At 40.2% G+C, this 21696-nt stretch overlaps 1 protein-coding gene across 1 annotated transcript in view; it reads right to left on the bottom strand.

Annotated features, from left to right (window-relative positions):
• Positions 1–1642: 1642 nt before the first annotated feature.
• The window catches only part of ube2j1 (ubiquitin-conjugating enzyme E2, J1), a 39769-nt gene continuing 19715 nt past the window's right edge, over positions 1643–21696 (bottom strand). Inside the window, exons 5-8 of the mRNA XM_029497173.1 lie at positions 14547–14652; positions 8555–8684; positions 7464–7589; positions 1643–4415 (exon numbers count right to left, since the gene is read on the bottom strand). Coding sequence (XP_029353033.1) covers positions 4122–4415; positions 7464–7589; positions 8555–8684; positions 14547–14652 — 656 coding nt within the window. The 3' untranslated portion in view covers positions 1643–4121. The remainder of the gene's footprint in view (positions 4416–7463; positions 7590–8554; positions 8685–14546; positions 14653–21696) is intronic.

The following is a 21696-nucleotide window of genomic DNA, read 5'->3' as shown; positions in this document are numbered from 1 at the left end:
TCTCAAAAGATTAAAAGATATTTTTGCATCCATTACGTCCAGCCCGATTAATTCTGAGCATCCAGTTCCACACACAAGCAGCAATTCCCCTCTTAAAAAAAAAAAAAAAAAGTGATACGTTTCTGAATCTGACAAACCAAACTTGACTTACAGATTATTTGAGTTTTACCATCTTCATTTTATGCCTTCATCCCAAATTAACTGACGCAGACTATCCATAAGACCTAAAGACAGGAAGTACTTGAGGTGATGAGCGGAGGGGAAATGTTGCATCTGGAATAAAAATTAGTTTCTTCTGCTTCAGCTCCAGCTTTTCTTGTCCCGCTGAACAAAAGAACCAGTTAAGGTTTGAATGTGATTTATATTGATGTGAAGTGAAGTGAACATTCAGAGCTAGTTAAGTCAACTGTCAAGTCGTGGCTGCACAAGGCACCTGACACAGAGGGTGGAATTTTTCCTGAGCTACGGGAGATCAATGGGCTTGTTGCACAGCCTCTTAAAAGGTTTCCTTTATTATGGAAAACCGTTGAGGTGTTTGCAACAATGAAATAGATTTTACAGCAGTAATATTCTTCAGTTTCCACAGAGAGCATTTGTTTGTCGGCTTACCCTGAAACTGGTTATCATCATCATCACCTCTCTACTGTCTCACAAAGTTGGCCTATAAAAGGAAATGGCAAGAGGAAAAAAAATAAGAAAAAACAAATCGGTTGGAGGAGGAGGAGGAACAGATGGTTTTTCTGGATGAATAAGACAAAAAACCAACCCTTTGCCTTTTTCTATCTGGTTCTGAAGTTTGACTCTCAGGAACTCCTTTGGTACAGAAATGTCTCTCCTTATGATTAATCATCAAATCTTAATGGACCCTCCGACTTAATATGCAGCAAATCAATGATCTTTTTTTTCTAGCAACATGGGGTATGACTAAATACTTGCAAAAATAAGCACATTTTCATCAACCTCACATCATCATGCTTGCAAATTTGAGCATGCTGACACGAATGAATGAACATGAATCTGGCGAACATTACACATGCTTAGTATCTGTTGATTAGCATGTCGCTGAAAACAACAATGTGCTTGAGTACAGCCTCGAAGGACAGCTCGGGTGTCAGCAGCACTCCTGCAACTGTCTAGTTCGACTTTCTGTTGCTGAAGGTAGTTTCTTGTTTGGAGCAGGTAAGAGTTAATCACTCACTGACTGAGCTGTGCTATTTCCTCAGGGCAATGTGGAGACTAACGTGACGAGGAGCTCAAGAAGAGAAGATGAAATAAGTAAACAACAAGGGCGTTTAAATAAACAAGTTAACATTAGTGTTAGTTCCACCATCTGAAGACAGATGCCGGTGAGTAAAGGGATGACGTTCGAAGTTGAACAGGAAACATCTGTTGTCGCTAATGTTAGCTTTGTAACTTGTACAACTTGCACACAGCTGCTTTGTGTAATCAGTTACACTCTTGCCTCTACATTCAGCCATAATCACTTCATAGGTGGCTGTTTAGTTAATTAAAGTTTGAACACATTAGCACCTGATAATTACCCAATCAATCATTACGATTATTAATCACTAACAACACTGTATCGTCCCTGTGGGCATTTTAAGAGATTAGAAAACCTCACACATTGCAAGCACATTCTTTCTTTCAAGTCATTTATTTTCTGTTTATATGCCTGTATACCAGCCTTGGGCACAATAACTGAAGAGGCAGTTACGGAGCGTTTCAGAGAATATAAATATTTGAAGAACATGAATATTCATCGAGAATCTCTGCTGCCTTCAACTGCAACCTGAACATAAGAGAATAAGAGAGACCCAGTAAAGATTTGTTTCATTCAACAGACAGACTGCTACGGCGACCTTTGGATATTTGTGTGCTGTTAAATTGTCATAGATGTCAAAATGCTGTCAGCATAAATTTACATTGTTTCCCAATTCCTCTGAGTCTCATCAGAGTGACGAGCACACTCATAGTATATCAAAGAAGGTAAATGTTAGACAGTGTTTGGGTCTGTTTATACAAGCAGTAGAGAAGGACTGTTTACATACAGCCTGAGAATGTGCAAGACAAATGAGATTAATACACAGGGATGTGGTGTGAATATCCTGAAATAGTGAGGGGGATGGTAAACGTAGCAGAGAGGGAGGAAGGATACAGATGAATAGAATTATACTGTTACAGGAAAAATTACTTCCTGATTCAAATAAAATGCATGGAACGAAAGTCAGGCCACATAATCCCCTATCTATAACGTTCTCTTCATGGGGCCGATGAGAATTATGACACTGTTCCAGTGCTGATAAATTACTGTAGTTACATACTTTCTTTGCTCTGAAGTTTTGTTTATGGTCTGCTCAGGAGGAAATTTTGTTCAAGGGTAACACAAATGAGGTGCTTTGTACTTTGGAACAAATGCGACCAATTCAGTGATATTGCTTACTTGAGCTCATAAATGATTTATCCAATACAGCTTCAAAATAGGAGCATAACTTTGAGACGACACAGCACAACCAGCAGATTAACATCTGTTACCTTCACAAAAGAAAGTTTAAAGTGATGATAGCCAATAATCTAACATATTCTAGGTTTTTGTAAAAGCTTGAGCAGCAGTTCTCTCCTGGCTCAGACCTTTGTGTTGTTAAAGACAAGCAGGAAGTTAGGGGCAGAATCGGGCACCACCAAGATGGCAACCACGAGCAGTTTACTCTGAGCTTTAAAACCACTCTTCCGAAACCTGTGGAGGCTACCTAAATAGTTAAAGTCTAGAGTTATGCTAGGTAATGTAGCTTGAACCCGCCTGCAGATTTTTATGAATAATTTGAAATCTCACAGTCTTCAGCACAACCTTTTCCACAGACACAGTAGTACTCCTTCCACCTGGGGACATGCTTTGATGTGTACACAGAGGTAGTCCCTTTTAATGTGTCCCAAGAGGAGCTGCTGTTCTAGGAAATACTTTTCACAAGTGGCTGTAAATGTTATTTTTTCTCTAAAAGAGATAAGAGAAAAGTTAAGCACATGACAATATCTGGATTCTGCACATTTACTTCACACCTTATTCAGCCGAAAAAAATGTGATCTGCCTTCTGCTGCTGTTTGTGCAGGTAAGAGGGTTGCATTTTCTTTCTTTCTTTAAAAAAAAAAAAAAAAAAAGTCATTACAACAGGGTTGCACATTCTGGCGGTGCAAAAAGTGTGACCTTGAGGGACGCTCGGCTGCTCACCTGTAGCGTGTGATGACACCCCTGCGTTAGCTCAACTGCAGTCACACATTATGCTGTTCACAGAATACGGACTAACATGGAGATGTTGTAAATTAATCTGTACTAGTTCTTGTCATTTTCAATTTAAATATATCTTTATAACGCATCAAACCCCATGCAACTGTGTGTTGACAAAGCTTTTGATGTCAAAGGTGTAACTCCATACATCCGACTGGCCTGCCGTCAACCTGTTTATGTAGGGATATGACATCACCAGGCCTCATTGATGCCATATCACATCAAATACATGATGAGGTGACCATTCCCAATGTGCGATACAGCACTGTACAGTTCACACTGAAGTGCCAACTTCATCCTGTGCTCTGCTGCTTTTGTACTGGTTGCTTCATTTGCACTGTTAAAACTGAGCCCTGTGTCTGAAAAGACGTTAAAGCACAAAGGAAAGGACATACACAAAAATCCCCCACAATTCCATGTTGCTGACATGTTATATTACAATTTTAATTAAATAATGGGAATAAGCAGCAGCGCAATGACAGACAACAATTACATGGAAGGGGGTATGTGGAGTATGCGACTGCTGGGAGGATCACAATAGTTTCCCATTCTTAAAAATGCAAGACAGGTTAGAGAATAAAATTCACATTGATTAAAAGACACTCTGGAGGTGTTGGTTTGGTGTGGTGAGTGGAGCACCTCTCCTACAGGAATGAAAGTTCCTCCTTGGTGGAGGGTGAAGCCCTCTGCTGATGAGCAGTGCACCAGAAAGCGTTCAGCCACTGCTTCAGTTGGTCATAGTTGATTTTGGGCGGGGGGGGGTGCGCTAACTCAGGAGAGGGGCACAGAGGGAGGTGAGAGAGGGGTGTGCATGTGGGATGGTTGTTGGCCTAGTGTGAAGTCACAGCTCATAGTCAAACTTGTACTCGTTAGCCAGGTAGATCCTGCGGAAGATGAGTGCAGCCAGAGCCAAGGTAAGCACCACAATGAGGACGACTGAGCCTGCGTAGCTTTGATCCTGAGGGGGGCGAGCGGTCAGGGCAAAAGCCGGCCTGTTGGTTGGCTCTCTGCTGTCTCTCCGGGCTTGATGGTTGTGCTGCTGGGTGCGACGCTGCCGGGGGCTGAGAGGATGACCAGTACTGGGGGCCGTGTGGGGCAGGGATCCTTCAACGCCTGTGGCTGGAGTCGGGTCTGCCTGTGGAGTGCGACAAAGTCAGCTTAGGAAGTGAAACAATTAGTCAGCTGCACTTATTGTCCAATGGAGCCAACAGCCCACTATCCAACCCTACATTTCAATATTCCAGCAGCAACCACACCTCTCACATAGTCTAGAGCTACTTTAATGACAGCTTTTGGCTGATTTCACATCACTTTTAGATGTGTGATGCTGCTGTAAATCACTTGGTTGGTGTTTTAGCCTTCATGTGCCTCCATGTGGACTCAGTTGTCCATAATCCTCCGCTAATCAACTTCCTGCCTGAACAGTCACGAGCAGTGCAAGTCAGCGACCCATGACATTGTCTCATAAATAAATACAGCAGCCATGCTTTCTAACATTTAAACTGGCTACAGTTTCATTGTGAGATAATCTACTAACTAGTTGTTGTTGCCAACTTATTTGTATTGCAAGTTACAGCCTTTCTTTCCAAGTGCTGACAACTCCCTGATCTCTCCATTGTTTTACACGTTGGACCAAAACACAGAAGAAACACAAAGCCCAGCAAAAAGCAGCCGCTCTCAAATATCAACTGATTCACATCTGACTGTTGACAAGTGCAAACACCAACCAAGTAAAGACCACATCTGTCAACAAAGTATCTGTTGATTGTAACTCGACTTTTTCCACTAATTATTCTATTGGAGTTTGAATTTGTTTGGTTCGTTTTAAATAATAAATTGCAATCAATTATGAGACTAACTAGCTATAAATAGTCTGAAAAGTCCCACACTTCCACTATTTCTTTGGAGGCCACTGAGCTCTTCAATGCAGCAGTACCATTTTTTCACTCTTTGCTCAGATCTGAGCGATTACACAGTCCTGTCTCTTCTGGCAGCTCCTCCCTCCTCAAGGTCTCTGCTCGAACCTGCTTTTTCAGCTGTGGAGCTTTTTAAAGTCGGGTGCCTTTCCACAGGTGGACTCAAAGTGTAGAAACATCTTAAACTTGATCTAGAGAAATAGGATAATGGGAGAAACCTCATCTAAAGTGTCTAAATACTTATGACAATGTAATACTTGTATAGAAAATCACTTCTGTCGTGACACCACAAGACTGTGCTTGACACTTTCAAGTTGACAACAAATGCCTCCATATCTCTCAGATCGAGTCCATTTCCTCACACTGCACCTCCTCTTTAACTGACCACCATGGTCTTGGGCCAAACTGATCCTCTACTCTGGAACCACATCTTAAATACTGATCCCCTTGCTGTTTTCAAATCCCACCTCATCTAACGCACAAAGTGTTTATTCCATGAGTCTTGATTCATATTTATTTTATGTAATACAATTTATTCATTTCTGTTCTGTGTTTTTGTATTTTATGCCTTGTACTTTGTACTTTATTATTTCATGTATTCCTTTTTAATAAATTCTCAATAATGTTCAAAGTACAGTTTCACATGTGGCGGCATGAGAAAAAGGGCAGGGGTCTGAAATCTTTGATTGATTTCGGCTCTGAAAGCAGTGAGATATAAACCGTGACTTCTGATTTTCCAAACCTTTGTGAGGCCTCTTCTCTCTTTCATGCTTATGCACAGAAATTATGTACAGTTCACGAACTTCATGGATCAGAACCATTAAAAACTTCCCCCATTTTTGGCATCACTGGTAAAAGTGATATAGTTATTTAAAGACAAAGTGACAACAGCCATGAAAAGTGGCCAGCACGGACACAATGAGTCTGAGAGGAGGATGACAAACAGTTGAGCTGTGCTGATTGGCCCCTGCTTTTGCATAGAAGGATATTTCACCCAATTAAACAAGGACTGGAGGGAACCTAGAGAAAATGGGGGAGGCAACAAACAGTACGCAGTCATCTTACATTCCTTGATATGGCCACGTGGTAGTGTGGAAGGGTATTTAAGTATTTACCCTACAACTTTTTTTTTTTTTTTTTTTTTTTTTTTTGTGGGCATGGCCCTCGTCAGTTTACCCACAGTGAAAAACATTTCACTAAGTCTACCCCTCCCTCTGTCCTACTCCTGCACACAGTGGCTGTGATTATCTGGGCAGCAACTAGTGCCAAAATCAATCCTCTTAGGCAACCAAGCCTATGCCCACATCATCTGAAGTGGCTCGAAGACCCTGTTGAGACACAGACTTCAAGCTCCCCTGACACATTCACAATACTATAATAAGAGAGCGCTGATGTCTCAGTGCTTGATTTCACACACTAACTCAGCGCAACAAACACAGCTGGCAGGCCAATGCTGCACAGTCAGCACGCAGCATCATTTCCTGCCATACAATTTCAAAATGATTTTGGAGCTTGATGGGCTGTCAGCTGGTGATGAAGCATGCCACCAATTAAGGGAACAATGCGAAAGATGGGTAACTCACTACAGGCAGACAGAACAAAAATTCTTTTGACTGTACACTGCGGAGCCTCAGAGAAACAATTGTCCAAATGATTTTGAGCTTAAATGTATTGAAAACAAACCAGTGGCAAAATGCTAATGACAACTCTGGGTTTTAAATAATGCCAAACATCAGGAGAATGAGTGAATCCTGGAGACAAAGTGAAATATGCAAAACATGTCATATTTCCTCAATACCCCTTTTCAAACCCTAACCCTCCAGGAGGCTACATCAGATGTCTGTGTGTGATAGATCAGACAGTATCATGAGGTGGTTTTCTGGACATGTGAACTGTGGAATGCATTGTGATTCCCTGGAATTGACTGGGAAATGATTGAGATGAGCAGAGTCAGGTGTCAATCTACGCTCTATTCGAAAAAGAATAAAAACATCAACTTGACAAAAAATAGATGATAATAATAATAAAGTGTTTTTGTGATCAATAACCTTATCTCAACCTTTTTCTAGAATATGTGAATGTTTCTAGAATATGGAAGATGACGTTTGGAGCACAGTGAAGCCTAACATTGGTGGTAACTTGATACAATTTGCAGTTGAGGCTGAAAACAATGTAAACCACGGGGACAGTTTGTTCTGCAAATGGTCGGTTGGTAGCTGTAGTGAAGTTGTGTTTATTTAACCCCGCTATGGCAGTATAACACCTACCACTTCAGCCTGGGGCCAGGCAGCAGCCTCCTGGCTGGCAGATGTGGAGGTGTCTCCCTCGGTGATTGTGGAAGGTTTGCTCTCTGCACCTCTGCTACTCTCCTGTCTGGATAAACTGGACTCTGCCTGCATTGGCACAGAGGGATCACATGTCATCCACTCATCTACACTCTGCGTTAACTGAGTAACATTAAATCATGATATCAACAATTATATGTTATGCATTTGAATACATTTCCTTTCTCATGCTCGTCTCCTCAGTCTTAAACTTGGTACTTTTGCCTTTTCCACGTTTAAACACCAACATGTCAGCCAACATATGAGCTGACACAGTGCGGTGTGTAGCATACAGGTGAAAGTAACCTCCCAGAATGTCCTCTAATGACAAAAACACTTTTTAATTTGAAACTGCTCCAACCAAAAAAGATGAGAGCAGAGCACAGGCTGACTGGCCATAGGGACCACAGTTCCCTCTTGACTCAGTAGTCTCTGGTCAGCTGCTGGACCAATTCAAGGCTGAACTTTTTTCCAGCTAGACTGTAGTTGGTTGCTATCTGGCAGCTTGCCTGCCAGAAACCTCCAAGAAGTTTTTTTTCTATTACGGCATGACCATGGAGCTAATACAGGTTTCACGCAAAGGAAGAACCCTATGAGCACCTAAAGGGCTCCAGCTGGATTCAGGAACTTGATGTTACATAATGTTACTTGTCTCGTTTTATTAGTCATGGCTACAGCAGCATGATAATGTTAGCTGATTTTCCGTTACCAATGTATGCTCGGCAAATGATGCTGTCAGTAGATGGTTAAGAAACGCTGTGGTGTATATCATGGCAATGCTAGTGTAGATTAATGGTTGTGGTTAGATTGTATTTTGTTTTTTCTCGTGCACACCGGCTAACTTTACTCACTTGTGCTTCTTGTGTGCTTATTTGCCACATTTTCTGCTTGTTAACATGAAGAGGGGTTTGAGTTTGGGAAAGTTTGGGAGAGTTTGTTATGGTCTAAGATACTGCTGGTAGCCTTGTGCAACATCTAGTGATTGGGATGATCATTTACAGAAACTTGAATAGAGTAATTTTCAGTGATTATACCTTGAAGTTGATTTGCTGAGCCAGTTTTTTGGCCTTGTGGTCCTCGGCACTGGGGTGACTGTTGGGATTCAGCGTCAGGAGGGCAGAGCGCATTGAGCAGCCACATGTCTCACAGCAGAAGTCCTGAGACCTGCCAGAATACAGGTAGAGAAATGAGTCCAACCTGCTGCAAACACACCTCTCACTCAACACCAGAAAAACAATAAGCACAATTACTATTTTAAAATGTCCAACCCCAGTTTTCACTTAAACATATCATGCTGAATGTATGCACTCATATGGCTCACAATCAAGTACGGTCAGGGTGAAGACAAAAGGTTTATTCCACTACACTGCCTTAGCTGCAACACAAACACGCAATCTCACAGTTAAACGTTTAAAGGAAGATATTGCTACTTTTGGACTTGGGCCTTATTCTCCTCGTGGATCGTGCCGAATTTCTCTCCCACAGCCTCAAGTGTTGAGATTGCGATAGGTGCCTCCAGCAAAAAAGCACATATCTGAACAAGCAGAACTTCCTGAGACTTTTGAAAAACATTGTTTCAATTGCTAGTTTCTGAATCTGACTGAAAGCTAACACGGAGGTTTGCAGCACAGAAATCTGAGTATGCTGACTATCCAATAACTTTTACTGCATGGTCTGACTCAGCTCCACTCACTTTTGTGTGTCCCTTTTGTGTAATTAGAAGGTATAAACAGGTTTTTTAAATGTGTATAAAAATAATAATGAATAATTAAATTGATTGACCCCTTTTTTTACTGATGAGTTTGGCTTTTCTCTTTGGACTAAGGGCACACAGACAAAGTGGAGGGGAAGTGCACCCCAAGTTATTGTACAAGCTGATATGTCTGTCATGTCTAGTCGTAGTAGGCTACTCTGCTCCCTAGATGGAGGTTTACTTGAGGTTCCTAGAGTCTCCAAGAGTAAATCTGGAGGCAGATCTTTCAGTTATCAGGCTCCTCTTTTATGGAACCAACTTCCAGTATCTATCCGGGGGGCGGACTCCTTAGTTCTGCCCGAGGTTTCTGCCTCTTAGAGGACGTTTTTCTTTGCCACTGTTGCCAAGTGCTTGCTCATGGGGGGATCTGTTGGGTCTCTTTAAATCATTTTAGAAAGAGTTTGATCTAGACCTGCTCTATATGTAAAGTGCCTTGATGTAACTTTGTTATGATTTGGAGCTATACAAAAAAAAACTGACTTGACTTGAAATTCCTCATTTCTGGATCGTTAGGCGGTTGCAGTCTCCCTGTGTTTCTTCAATCAGCGACTGTATGTCTTTAAAAGTGATCTCAGAGCTTTAGCTCACTCTCAGAAGAAGCTGCAGTGTCTCTGGTTAATGAACACTGTGCTGGACAGGCACAAGTTCTCATCTGTGCAGAAATACATTACAGGAGGAGAAGGGTAGTTATTTGTCCCCAGTCTGAGAGCTGTTTATTTCATTTCTGACGAAAGATGTTCATGGCCAGATGTTCATGGGTCTTACTGGGATTTTGAGCCTATAAAGACATCAACAAGTTCTTGAACCAAAATCTAATTTAAAAGTTATGTCAGTAAGTTGACATACACCAACAATGTCAGTGCAGTCAGGTTGAGTTAAGTGCCTAGCTGTAGGGTGACAATGTCTCAGTTTCTAATACAACCTCTGACAGGGTAAGGCTTTCTCCAACTGCTCGAAGAGACATGCTTTAGCAAGGCTATATTGTTTTCTGTTAACGTTTTGAGTATTTGTTGATTGTATTTTTATTTTTTAACCTTCTCAACAAATAAATTTGATTTTAGCTCATTATTTTCGTCAGTAAAAGGTCAATCACATTCAAAATTTGGTAAAACTATTACTTCATCTACACCCAGAGTCAACTTTAAATCCCTAATCAAGTCCCACTCCTCAAAAAGCCAGTTAAAGTCGTGATGGCTGCCCAAAATATCTTCACTCTAGCAGTGTAAACATGAATGAACACATACACAATTATTTTGGAGCAGTGGACTGGGAACCCAGTCAACAAAGCGTTTGATATAAAGCCACAGCTCAGATGAAATGGCTGACGTTGGGGAGTGTGTTGTGGTAGATATGAGCAAAGAAAGAGAAGTTAGACATTTAAATGTCAAATCACACAAAGTTAGTATCCTGCTGAGAGTGCAACTCACTGATTTCACTGCTAAAGAAGCTGCACCGTCAGCTGGTGCTTGGCCAGTAGTTATGAGATGCCGTGACAATGATGTTTTAAAGATTTTTAGGTTGAGCTGTTCACGTCTGCTTATGGCATTGGCTCTATGATTGTACTGCTGAGGGCTCACATTACAATGTTCACATTTAGGCCCTCGTGACAGTCCTGGAAGAGGGGTTCAGTGTGATGCTGCTAAGAGAAGAATCAACCCAACTGCTTAGTGCAGTGATGTGGAAAGCTAATCATCCCTTTTAACACTTAATCGACTGATGTTAGAGCTGCAAAGAAGACAATACAGCTCATCAGGTTAAAGGTGACATGGATCGATCTGGCGATATGGTATTAAATGATCCAAATCACATTCTTCCTCTGAAGCGAACTGAAAATTGTATTCTATTCAAGTGAAGTTAGGATGCAGATGGAGAAGAAGCTGAGCTTATTAGGCATCGGGCATTTTGCAAGGCACTGCAAATGTTCTCTTTTGCCTCAAGTCATCATGCCACTGGACTATGACAGCTTAAGCAGGGAGTTTATGTTTTTTGGACCACAGACCATGCAGATCGGCTCCGTAGTTTTTCGATGAATGACTGTTAGAAGCCTTTTAGAAACATGTTTTGATTGTTAAGAACACATCTCGACACAGGGAGATGCCAAACCCGGTGATTTGGTTTGTAAAATCTTATATGTATACTAAGACGACAGCAGTAAGTTTGAAGATGATATGTTTAGCCACAAGTGAGTGGGAACAGTAGAGTGGAAAATTTGTCTTTTCTGTAACATTTCCCAAACAGGTTCCGTTGTGTGGTCACGTGGCAGTCTAAGCATGGTCAGGGCCTTCACACCATCCATCACTTTTTGTGCATCTTAAAACGGCCTATTCTTGTACGATTGCTCTAGTCAAGAGAGAAGAAAAAAATTGGGGCAGCAGTAGGACTCAGCCTGATGAGGGTGTGTTGGTTGACTTTTCTCTAAGCCTTCTAGAGCTACTTTTCTGGAAAAAAATGCAGTGGAATTGGCTATGGGAAGAGAAATGGTCTGCCAATCCATTTCCCTTGGAGCACTCTCAAATACACCTGTTTTCAGCTGTTTTCTGGAAAAAACATGTTTAGTTGTCAGGCAAAAGTTGGACTTTACAAGAATGTTGCAGCAACACAATCAAATTCAGTCTTTGGATATAATTATATTTCTGATGAGATAAAATTATTTTTCATAGAATTATAAATTGCTGTGCTGTGTTCAGTAAACTCACTCGTGAATTTTCAAATATTAAAACTGGACTTCCTTAACTTAATTTCATCATCACACCTATATCTGAACCATTTTTTAATATGCTGCAATTATAGCTGGGACACTTGCAAACATCTGTGCAGAAATCAAAATATATTACAGCACAAAGACTAACACACTCAATTACATTTCCTACTTGACCTAAATTTGAGCAGATGCTCAAAAAAATTTACTTGAGTTATGTTGTCAAATATTAATGCATGCTGTGACTAGTGTCCCCCTTTGGCCCACCACAGGCGAGGCACAGTGGTGTACGACCAAACAATTATTTACACAGCTTGAAGCAATTGAAATTGTTGGCATCTTGCTCCAGGGGTGGAAGAAAATGATTACTGCATGGAACTGCTGGAGGCGAAAACATATTGTGTCTTAACATGATTCAACAGCTGGCAGGAGGTGGAGACACATCTATACACCTATGGGAAATCTACTCTGAGGGTGGGGATGTAAACAAATTATAAAATCAGTGAGGAGAGGGAAGTCTGGGCTTCCCTGCTTAAACTGCTGTTCCCGTGACCCCTTTACAGTGACAGAAGATGGATGGATCCTTCATGTTCTCTTTGTGTAAAATAAATAAATAATTGATTTTTCAATCCATTCATATTTGATGTAATGGCTTTGTTTTCCAATCAGTCGCTATCTATGTGAAAACATTTTGAATGTACAACTAGTTTCAGACAACTTTGGCTTTATGATGTGGAGCATTACTTTGCAGGAAATAAGCCATTAAACGATGGTATGCTATGACGATTAAGAAACTCAAACAACTCAAAATAATCTCAATGTTATTGTAGGGTTCAAAGGGTGGTAAAAAAAAATCTATCAAATTTGCATCCTATCTCATGACTACCATATAGACAGTGGTCTATAAAAAGACATCAGATTTTTAACAGATTATTGACATCTATATGATAATGATCCTACTTCTGAGTTCATGGTCTCAGTCTCTAGTTTCAAGTCCATTTCATCTTAAAAACCATAAGGACTTGCAGTAAAGTCAAGCTACCATGTAATTCACAGACTGTACCACAGGGTGACCTGCCTGACAAGGACAGGGTATTGAGGAGGTGAGATTCCTCCCTCCTCTTCAGCTCCATGTTCTTCTCCAAACTAATATCACAGGATGTGACAGGACTGCAGGCTCATGGATTTGAATTGTGTACATGCGTCAAGGCTGATTGACATTTTTCATATTCACTTCCCAGATGTCCAAAGGGGCCTGTATGTTGGTCCTGCCACATCTCAAGGCACCCAACTTCACTGACACTCTTCTAGTCTGTCATATGCTCGACAAACTCTGAAAACAGAAACCTTTTCCTTCAATGCTTTTTTGACTGATAGCTTTCAACATCACCAGGGGCCAAGAAACAGGAAATCAGAATCACAAAAACCTCACTGATGCCCACAGGACATTGCTGTGTTAAAAGATGCTGTTCAAAAACGGTAAAGAAGTAAAAAAGTGAACACGACTATAACATTGTAATTAAACTAAATAGAGCGAAATGTACACATGCAAAGTGCAAAAAGTAACAAGCACTTCAAAGGTTAGGTTAACAAGGTTAACAAAGGTTAGGAAGTGGGGATCAAGAAGGAATCAAAAAAAATTTTAGGCTCTTGGTTTTGGTTGTACAACTGGCTGTTCAACGCAGCTAAAACCTAATACTTTTATTTAACATAAGTAGTCATCTGGCTCTTTGTTGCTTTTGTTTGCTGATATATTACTTTCTCTGTGGGTGTGAAATTAATCTTGGGATAAGCTCAACGACTAAGGATCCACATGTTGGTGCCTTAATTGATGAGGAAAACATATAAAAAGTTGGAAAAACAAGAAAACAAGCAGCAGCATCAGCAACAGGCTTCCCACATAGAAAGTGATCAAAAATCCAAAGGAAAACGCTACCTCAGCCTTGGCTAAAAAAAAAAAAAAAAAAAAAAAAAGGCTTTTCATCTGGGAGGTAAGCAGCTACGTTATTTATAGCAAAGTGCGTCTTAGTGTCTATCTCATCTCCATGTGCTAATGAAACAGCCGGCTGATCAAGACCCCATCTCATCTGCTAATACAGGAGAGATTTCAGCTGGAATATCTCCTCTGGATTTGCACCTTTTTCTTGGGGGGTGGGGTAAAGTGCGAAAGGAAGAGCAATGTGCCCACTCATGCTCCCTCCTGGGACCAGATATTTTTGCAATAATGAATTTGTCATCTTGCAGTACCAGGACTGGCTCAGGCTGGCTCCTTTCCCTTTGTGATTAGACTGTTATTAGCATGAGCTGTTTCCTCTGGGGCTAAGGTGCTGATTATGTTTACATGCTTATGTTGATGCCATTTAACCAGCATCATGCATGTGATGCAGGGGCTGATATAATGTTCCTGTATGTTTACTAATCCCACTATCAAGATTGTATTATCTATACAATGTACACAGCTCCACATGATTCCACATATTTACTTCATTATAGTTCTTTATCCATAATACTTCAAACACAACACACGCTCCGCAGAGAGTAAACATTGGAAAGATTTTCATCTACCAAATCTTACTTTTTGGCAAGGGCCTTCCTCTCCTCTGGTGTATAATCAAGAGATCCTATCGCTCCCTCTCCTTTTGTTGGCATGAATCCGATTATAGCTATCAGGGCAGTCCGAACTATAAGAGAAACAGAGAGAAATAAATGAATTAAAATCAGAAGGGAAAACATTGACTGTTATGACAGAAAGTTAAATTACACGACAGGTTGCACATGCGGTCATGGTTAGAACCCAAGTTACGTAAGTGGGGATGATGCTTTGTTTTGTGAGCGTAAGCCCGGATTTACCCCAGCGTCTGTGAGGACATCTACCACGAGCCTGTTCTCGGGCATTCTCCAGCTGGCAGGAGACACATTTTACAATATTGTCAGGGTCAAGGGTTCGTTTGTGCCTGTTATGACTGGCTGCATTTCATCTGGTTGATCCAATATACTGAATAAAACATCTGGAAGTCCTTTATACAGTACCTGTCTTTGACATATAAACCAACTTTGATGGATTTTATTTTAATGATACCAAACATTCACTGTAACATGACACTGAACACTTGTATTCTGGGTTTGAATGTTCCTCTGGTACTGCAAAGCATTAGTCTAGTAAATCCTGGGTACTTCTAATTTACATTATCCATAGGTATTTCACAATTAATGTAGCAAAGTAACTTTGTAATTAGTTTTTCTCAACTTCCACAGACTGATTAATAAGCTGACAATTCTCATAGACTTAACACAGACTTAACACTTCAACACAGCTAATGCCTTATAATGAAACCCATATAAACCCATTATAATTCTTTTCCTAAAACATTTTACTTACTAGTTTCTATTGTATTAAAATCACCAAAATCAAAAACTAATCAGGAATTAGCCTTGTAAAAACCCGACCCTCTTGAGTGGTATGAAGTTTTAGCAATACGATAGCGCATGAATACAGCATTCCTCTGTCTCTTCATAGTACTCGGTTAAAAAACAAACAAGCAAAAAAGTTTGGGCCAGAATATAGTGGAAAGGAAACGGCGATGAGGTGCCCAGACGGATACGGGGAAAGGTCAGGAAGAGTCGCTGCTGCTGCTCATCGAATCAACCAGAAGGGTGGGTTCAACAACGCAATAACTACGAATAGATGAGGAGGAACAACATAATGTAAACTGATGGATACAGAGCGGATCAGGTTGAATCTTGGAATGTTTTTCTTTTAATGGTTCTCAAGTTGCTAGATGTGACACATACTTGGAGAGGAACATATTTGGACAGACCACACAAGAGCTTTTAGAAATCATGTAAATCATACTGCGACATTATATAATGCCTGAAAATGAATTCCACAACAATAGGCTTGTATATCACGCCACATTATCTTTGTAATAAAAAGAAAGTTTACACTGCACTGTGTATACACTATGGACAACATTTTGGTGAACAATAGTTGGCAGTGACTGACATTGGCTATAGGAGTAGATGAAATTTCTCCTAGTGGGAATCACAGAAACCATCAAAAGTTTGACTGAAATCAAGGAAACTTAAAATGTTTGAGACACAGACAATAGTTCAAACTCACTGACAAGTTCCTCTTTATATGGCTTCTCAACAAAAGCCTTGTCTTGTGTTTTACTCTCTGACGACTGCTCTATAACAGTAAAACGGTCACTGCACACTTAAGTTGGACCTCCATGTTTGAATGCAATGAGCCCCGGCCTGTGCCGGTAGGCAAAAATTGACAACGAACTAATGTGTAATGACAGTCTATTGTTTTTCACATACAGGAACTGCACACTTCATAGTTTGTGTTTTAATATCAAATACATGTTACGGCAATGTTGACAAGGTCGTGCGTCCTTCCTAGCTGCAGTGTTCTGATCACTGTGCAATATCTGAGGTGCTGATATCTATGAGAATATATATTTTTGGATTTAAGAATCAAAAGTCAGTGTAATTTTACATCCCTCTCAAGCTTCTCTCTGGAACATGAGGAACAACAGGTCAGTGAAGCAATTGGAGGAGAGGATCCTTCTCTTCTGACAGCCTGAGGTAGCAGATTTTTTGCTCAAACGGTTTTATTTATATCTGAGAAGGTTGACCCTTAGGCCACAGGACTTCTATCTTTTTTAAGACTTTTCCCCTAACCAGTTCTGAATGACTGGTAGGTAAACCCATGTCTTCAGCCATGGTGGGATTGTTTAGCTATGTTTTAAGTCACCGAGTTGATGCTGCTGATTAACGGCCTGAGACAGGCTTCAACTTTGTGAATCTTTAGTGAGCCTTGGGATGCATTGGATGGTTTCTCCTTGCCAATCTGTGATATTGTTGCTGGTCTGAAGACAGCCAGTAGTCTTTTACTTGTACCCAATGACACGGTCTTCTCTCAGTGTTTGACATGTGTTGGAGTCACTAAGGGGTGTGGCGGCCCATTTTAGGTAATCATAGTGTTAAGGACCACTGTAGTAGTTGTCCAAGTAACTGCTGGGAAGATTGTGATGTTTTGGCAATTATTCGGTGACACTACAGCCTTCCTTTCCTGGGTGGTAAGGTTAGAAAACAGTCTCTGTTATGGTGTCGTGGCAAAGTTGAGTCCTTTAGCTAGGACTTTCTCTTTCTCTGGTTTTGATACACACAGACACATTTACATTTGCTCACTTTCCAGACACTTTTATTCGAGCAACTTAGCAGAGAGAGATCAAGCTGCAGTGCGGTAGAAGTCCTTGACATGAGTACAAAGTATTTCATAAAAGGAAATGGAGTCTTTGTCCAACTAGCTGTGGCTAATGTTTTTCCTTTTTCTGCTTACAAGAAGATAGGTTTAACAACCAAGTCATGTCCATTAAATAATGTTACGTGGCAACACAAAGTAAAAGCTTTGGCAGATCATTGTTTTTCTTACATCTGGCAGTGGCCGGTATTCTTTGGGATTAATAACAAACTCTCAACAAATTGTCATTAAATATGTGACAGTGTGTGGACAGTCAGGTCCATAAATATTTGGACATTCAAAAAATTTTCACCATTTCAGCTCTGTTCACAACTATAATGGATTTGAAATTAATGGTTTAATTAATTGTGTCTTAATTGTTTACTTTGAAACGGACACGTCTACCTCCTGGAGATTGTTCTTCATCTGGCCAACTGTTGTGAAGGGGTTTTGGTTGACCAGGGAAAGGATTCTTCTGTCATCCAGCCCACTTGTTTGTCATGATGTTATGGGTCTTTTGGACATTGCTCAGTTCACCAGTATGTTAATTCATCTTAGTATGTACAAATTAATTGATTTGGTCACACCAAATGTTTTTGCTATCTCTCTGATGGGTTTGATTAGATTTTTTTAGCCTAATGATGGCTTGCTTCACTGATAGTGACAGCTCTTTCGTGACAGGATTTCATACTGAGAGATGTCCTCACCAGATTACAAACACAAATACCACACTTGAAATTAGCTCTAGACTTTTTATCTGCTCCTTGTAAATGAAATAACCAGGGAATAGCATAAGCCTCGCCATTGAACAGCTGAACAGTCAATAGTCCAATTACTTTTGTTCCCTTAAAAGGTGGAGGGCACATATTAAAATGGGTTGTTATTCCTGCATCACTCACAGGATTTGGATGTAAATGCCCTCAAATTAAAGCTGAAAGTCTGCTCTTCAAGCACATCTTGATTGTTTCATTTCAAATCCATTGTGGTGGTGCACAGAGCTGAAATGCAGTAAATTGCATCAGTGCCAAAATATTTATGAATCTGAATGTTCACAGTATTGACATTGCCATTTTGTCAGCAGCTATTTTTCAATTTTTCTCCTTTTGTAGGCTTTTGTCCTGGTTTTCTGCTTTCCATTTTTTTCGTGTTTATTTACCTCAGGTTATTTTTCTAAATAGCACATTCAGATTTCTCAAAATTGGGTTCTAAGCTCAACCATAAACCCTGAATTCTGTCCTGAACCCAGGATCAGATGTTTATGTGCACAAACACCAAAAACTTGAACATATTCTGGATTCTAATGCCCATGTTATCATCCTCATTAATAGTTGTCACCATGAGCACTTTTTAGCAATTACATCTAATTATTGCCTCATTAGTATGTGTGACTTGCATGATGGCATAACCTTGGCTCACATGGAGACTTGCAAACGACCACAGTGCCAAAGTGAATAGGAATTGGGGGATTTTCATATGCAGCTTTGACTTGTGTACAGACCAATAATGGCCTGTAACTGCGACTGAAAAAATATCACCTTTATGAGTTATTAAGTTTACATAATTTCCCCCTTTCCAGGGAGAGCTGATGGCGCTGACAGTGGAGCCCAGAGCTATATACACCTTGTCAAATGATGTAGCTGCAGAGCCCTTAGAGATGCAAACTGTTACATTAACTCAACTAGACTATAATTTGAAGTAATGATAAGAATCAAATTAAAGGTAGTTAAATTAAAGTTAATCAAATCAGCTACACATTTTACTTTAAGAAACAGCAGATTTTTTTTTTTCACTGCCAGCTTTTGAACTTGTGAGTTTTCTTTGGCTATAAAAAAAATTGTCTATGTAGTTGGAAAACATTTTAAGACCCTTCAACGAAGTTGTAGCCTATAAAGTATAATAAAGTAATACTGTGACTGCTTATTAGTTTAACATGGTTTTCAAGTAGAAACATAAAAGGTTCAGTCGCATGACTGAACCTCAGACACAGACTCAACTCAGAGTCAGGGGTCAGTTGAGGCCAGAGTCAGACACTAGGAAACGCATCAGAACAGTTAGTGTAGTTAACACTTTTTATTTGTTTATGTTTGTTGCTTGTAACTGGCAGTGGCTGACACAGTGTAAGTAGCTGTGCTTGATAAAACATGATTCATTGAATCTGTTTTTATGAAAACGCAGTTCAAGGTGGAAATAATTAGCCATGGTGTTGACTGAGTATGATGTACCCCCCCAAAAAAAAGAATAAAAATCAAACATTTAACAATATTAAATTATTAGTAGACTCAACATAAAAATAAAAATAAAGTTTCTTTTTCAGAGGCAAGTACAACAGACCAGATACAGGGGTGATGAAAAATGCCCAAAATCTTCTGAAAAGTGACATCAGAAGGAATGGTTGAATTACTTAATTTAATATGCAGGAGTATCATACGCACTAAAGCTGCAGCCAAGAGTAATGAGCAACAGGGCATCACTACAGCTGGCCTGCCTGTAAAACTCAGAACCCAATGTAATTATAGAACCAGGCCTCCTGTGGTCATTCCAAGCAGGGTGAGACACAACTTGTACACAACATTTTGAGAATACAGCAGGGAAAGTCAATTCTCTAAGGCATGGCCAGCCATGTGACATGCAGGCATGTTGGTAAAAAGAGGTTAGGATCCATCTTTGACGTAATTGTGTTATGGAATCAAACTCTTTTTTTTTTTTTTTTTGGTAATGAGAGCGAACCAGTGGTGAGACATGCTTTTGCAGAAAATGCACCATGTCCTACTGAGTTCCCACTGATTAAGGCCTCATGCTGAGAAGGAACATGAAAGCAGAACTCTGCAAAATGAAGGATCGCCAGAAGTGAACTAAGATGAGTTCTTGGTTGAAACGGATTATTAACTTTGGCCCTGTAGGTGAAAAAAAACATGTCCTTCTGCCAACAAACAACCTATCAAGTTAAGAAACATTTAATAATATGCTATGAAACTAACTATTTAAACATAGTTCCAAAAAACCTGAATCTCAAAATACCAAACAAAAACAAAATTTGTGTAGTTTTTAGTGGGCACATGCTGTACAATATACTGTGGATGGACTGTGATACTAAATTAAGGTCAACCAATTAGCACCAACAGCACCTTCAGTTCTCCAGTTAAAGGTGTGATACCTTTCTTAAAAGACTTTATTTATTTAGACTGTAGACAGTGATTTACTTTATACATGATTTATTTGTTATTTCCTCAGTTTTATGAATATATTATTTCTTAATCTACCTACTATCTGATAAGATCCAGTTTTAATTTGTTGTTTGAGTGGTTTTCTCTCAAGACAACCTCAACAGTCAGTTTCCATTCCTGCAGCACTGTGGACTCCTGGACAACAAAGCAATGTCTCACTCAGCACTCTGCTCTTCTGATTTTTTATATACTTATATCATTACAACAGACTCTTTTATTTTAGCAAAAGCCCAGTAAACATCTCAGAGGGCAGTTTCTTCTGTTCCTTTAGGTTAAATAATTACAGCCAGTGTTTAGTTTCAACGATGCAAGCTTGATAGTATTCAAACAGGAAAAAAGGAAAAGACTCTGTTGTAATGATGGAATGACAGCTGTGGAAATGTAGATTATGCTGTTTGTTTTTTTTTACCCTAACCCTATTTAACATTTCACCTTTGCTCATTAATCTCGACTGGCTGCCTTTGGTTACCCAACAATCAAATTCACCAATGCTAATATGTCACACTTTCACATGTCTTCCAGCAACATCAGTAATATAGCCCTATGCTCATTCTAGACCACTGCCTTCCTGTAACGGATGTTGTCTGGCATTACTAACCCTGTACACAAGCCAGACTCAGTTCAGGCAAAACAAAACATAACAAAACCAAACATTCATTCATCATCTACCGCTGAGGTGGGGTGTTGGAGCCAATCCAGCTCACACAGGGTGAGGGCAGGGTAGACCCTGGACAGGTTGCCAGTCCATCACAGGGCCAACACACAAAGACAAACAGAGACAAACAACCACTCACACTCAAACTGAAACTCAAACCTACAGACAATTTAGAGTGACCAGTTAACCTAAAAACGTATGCCTTTGGTAGTGGGAGGAAACCCACAGAGGCACAGGGAGAACATATGAATTCCATACAGTGAGGCTCCAGGCCCAGGTATCAAATCCACAACCTTCTTGCTGTGAGAGAACAGTGATAATCACTATGCCGCCATGCTGCCCCTAAAGTACTTTAATCCCAAACTCTCTGGAGTTGATGAATGTGTAGGTGCATCGGAATCACAAGACCACTGTAGAACGACATAGCAGCAAGAGGTCCATTCCAGTTTGTGGTGAAAGCGCAGACTTCAAACTATACGCCAGTTTTTAAATTGCATCGATAGGCCAAGTAAAATCAGACTTACAGTATGATAAATAATTTACCATGCTAGTTCCTGAATATTTTTCATCACGTTTGGTGTGCAACGAGTGCAGATAG

The sequence above is a fragment of the Echeneis naucrates genome, chromosome 24 (genome assembly GCF_900963305.1).
Source record: "Echeneis naucrates chromosome 24, fEcheNa1.1, whole genome shotgun sequence".
NCBI lineage: Eukaryota > Metazoa > Chordata > Actinopteri > Carangiformes > Echeneidae > Echeneis > Echeneis naucrates.
This window is presented reverse-complemented; position numbering and strand designations above follow the sequence as displayed.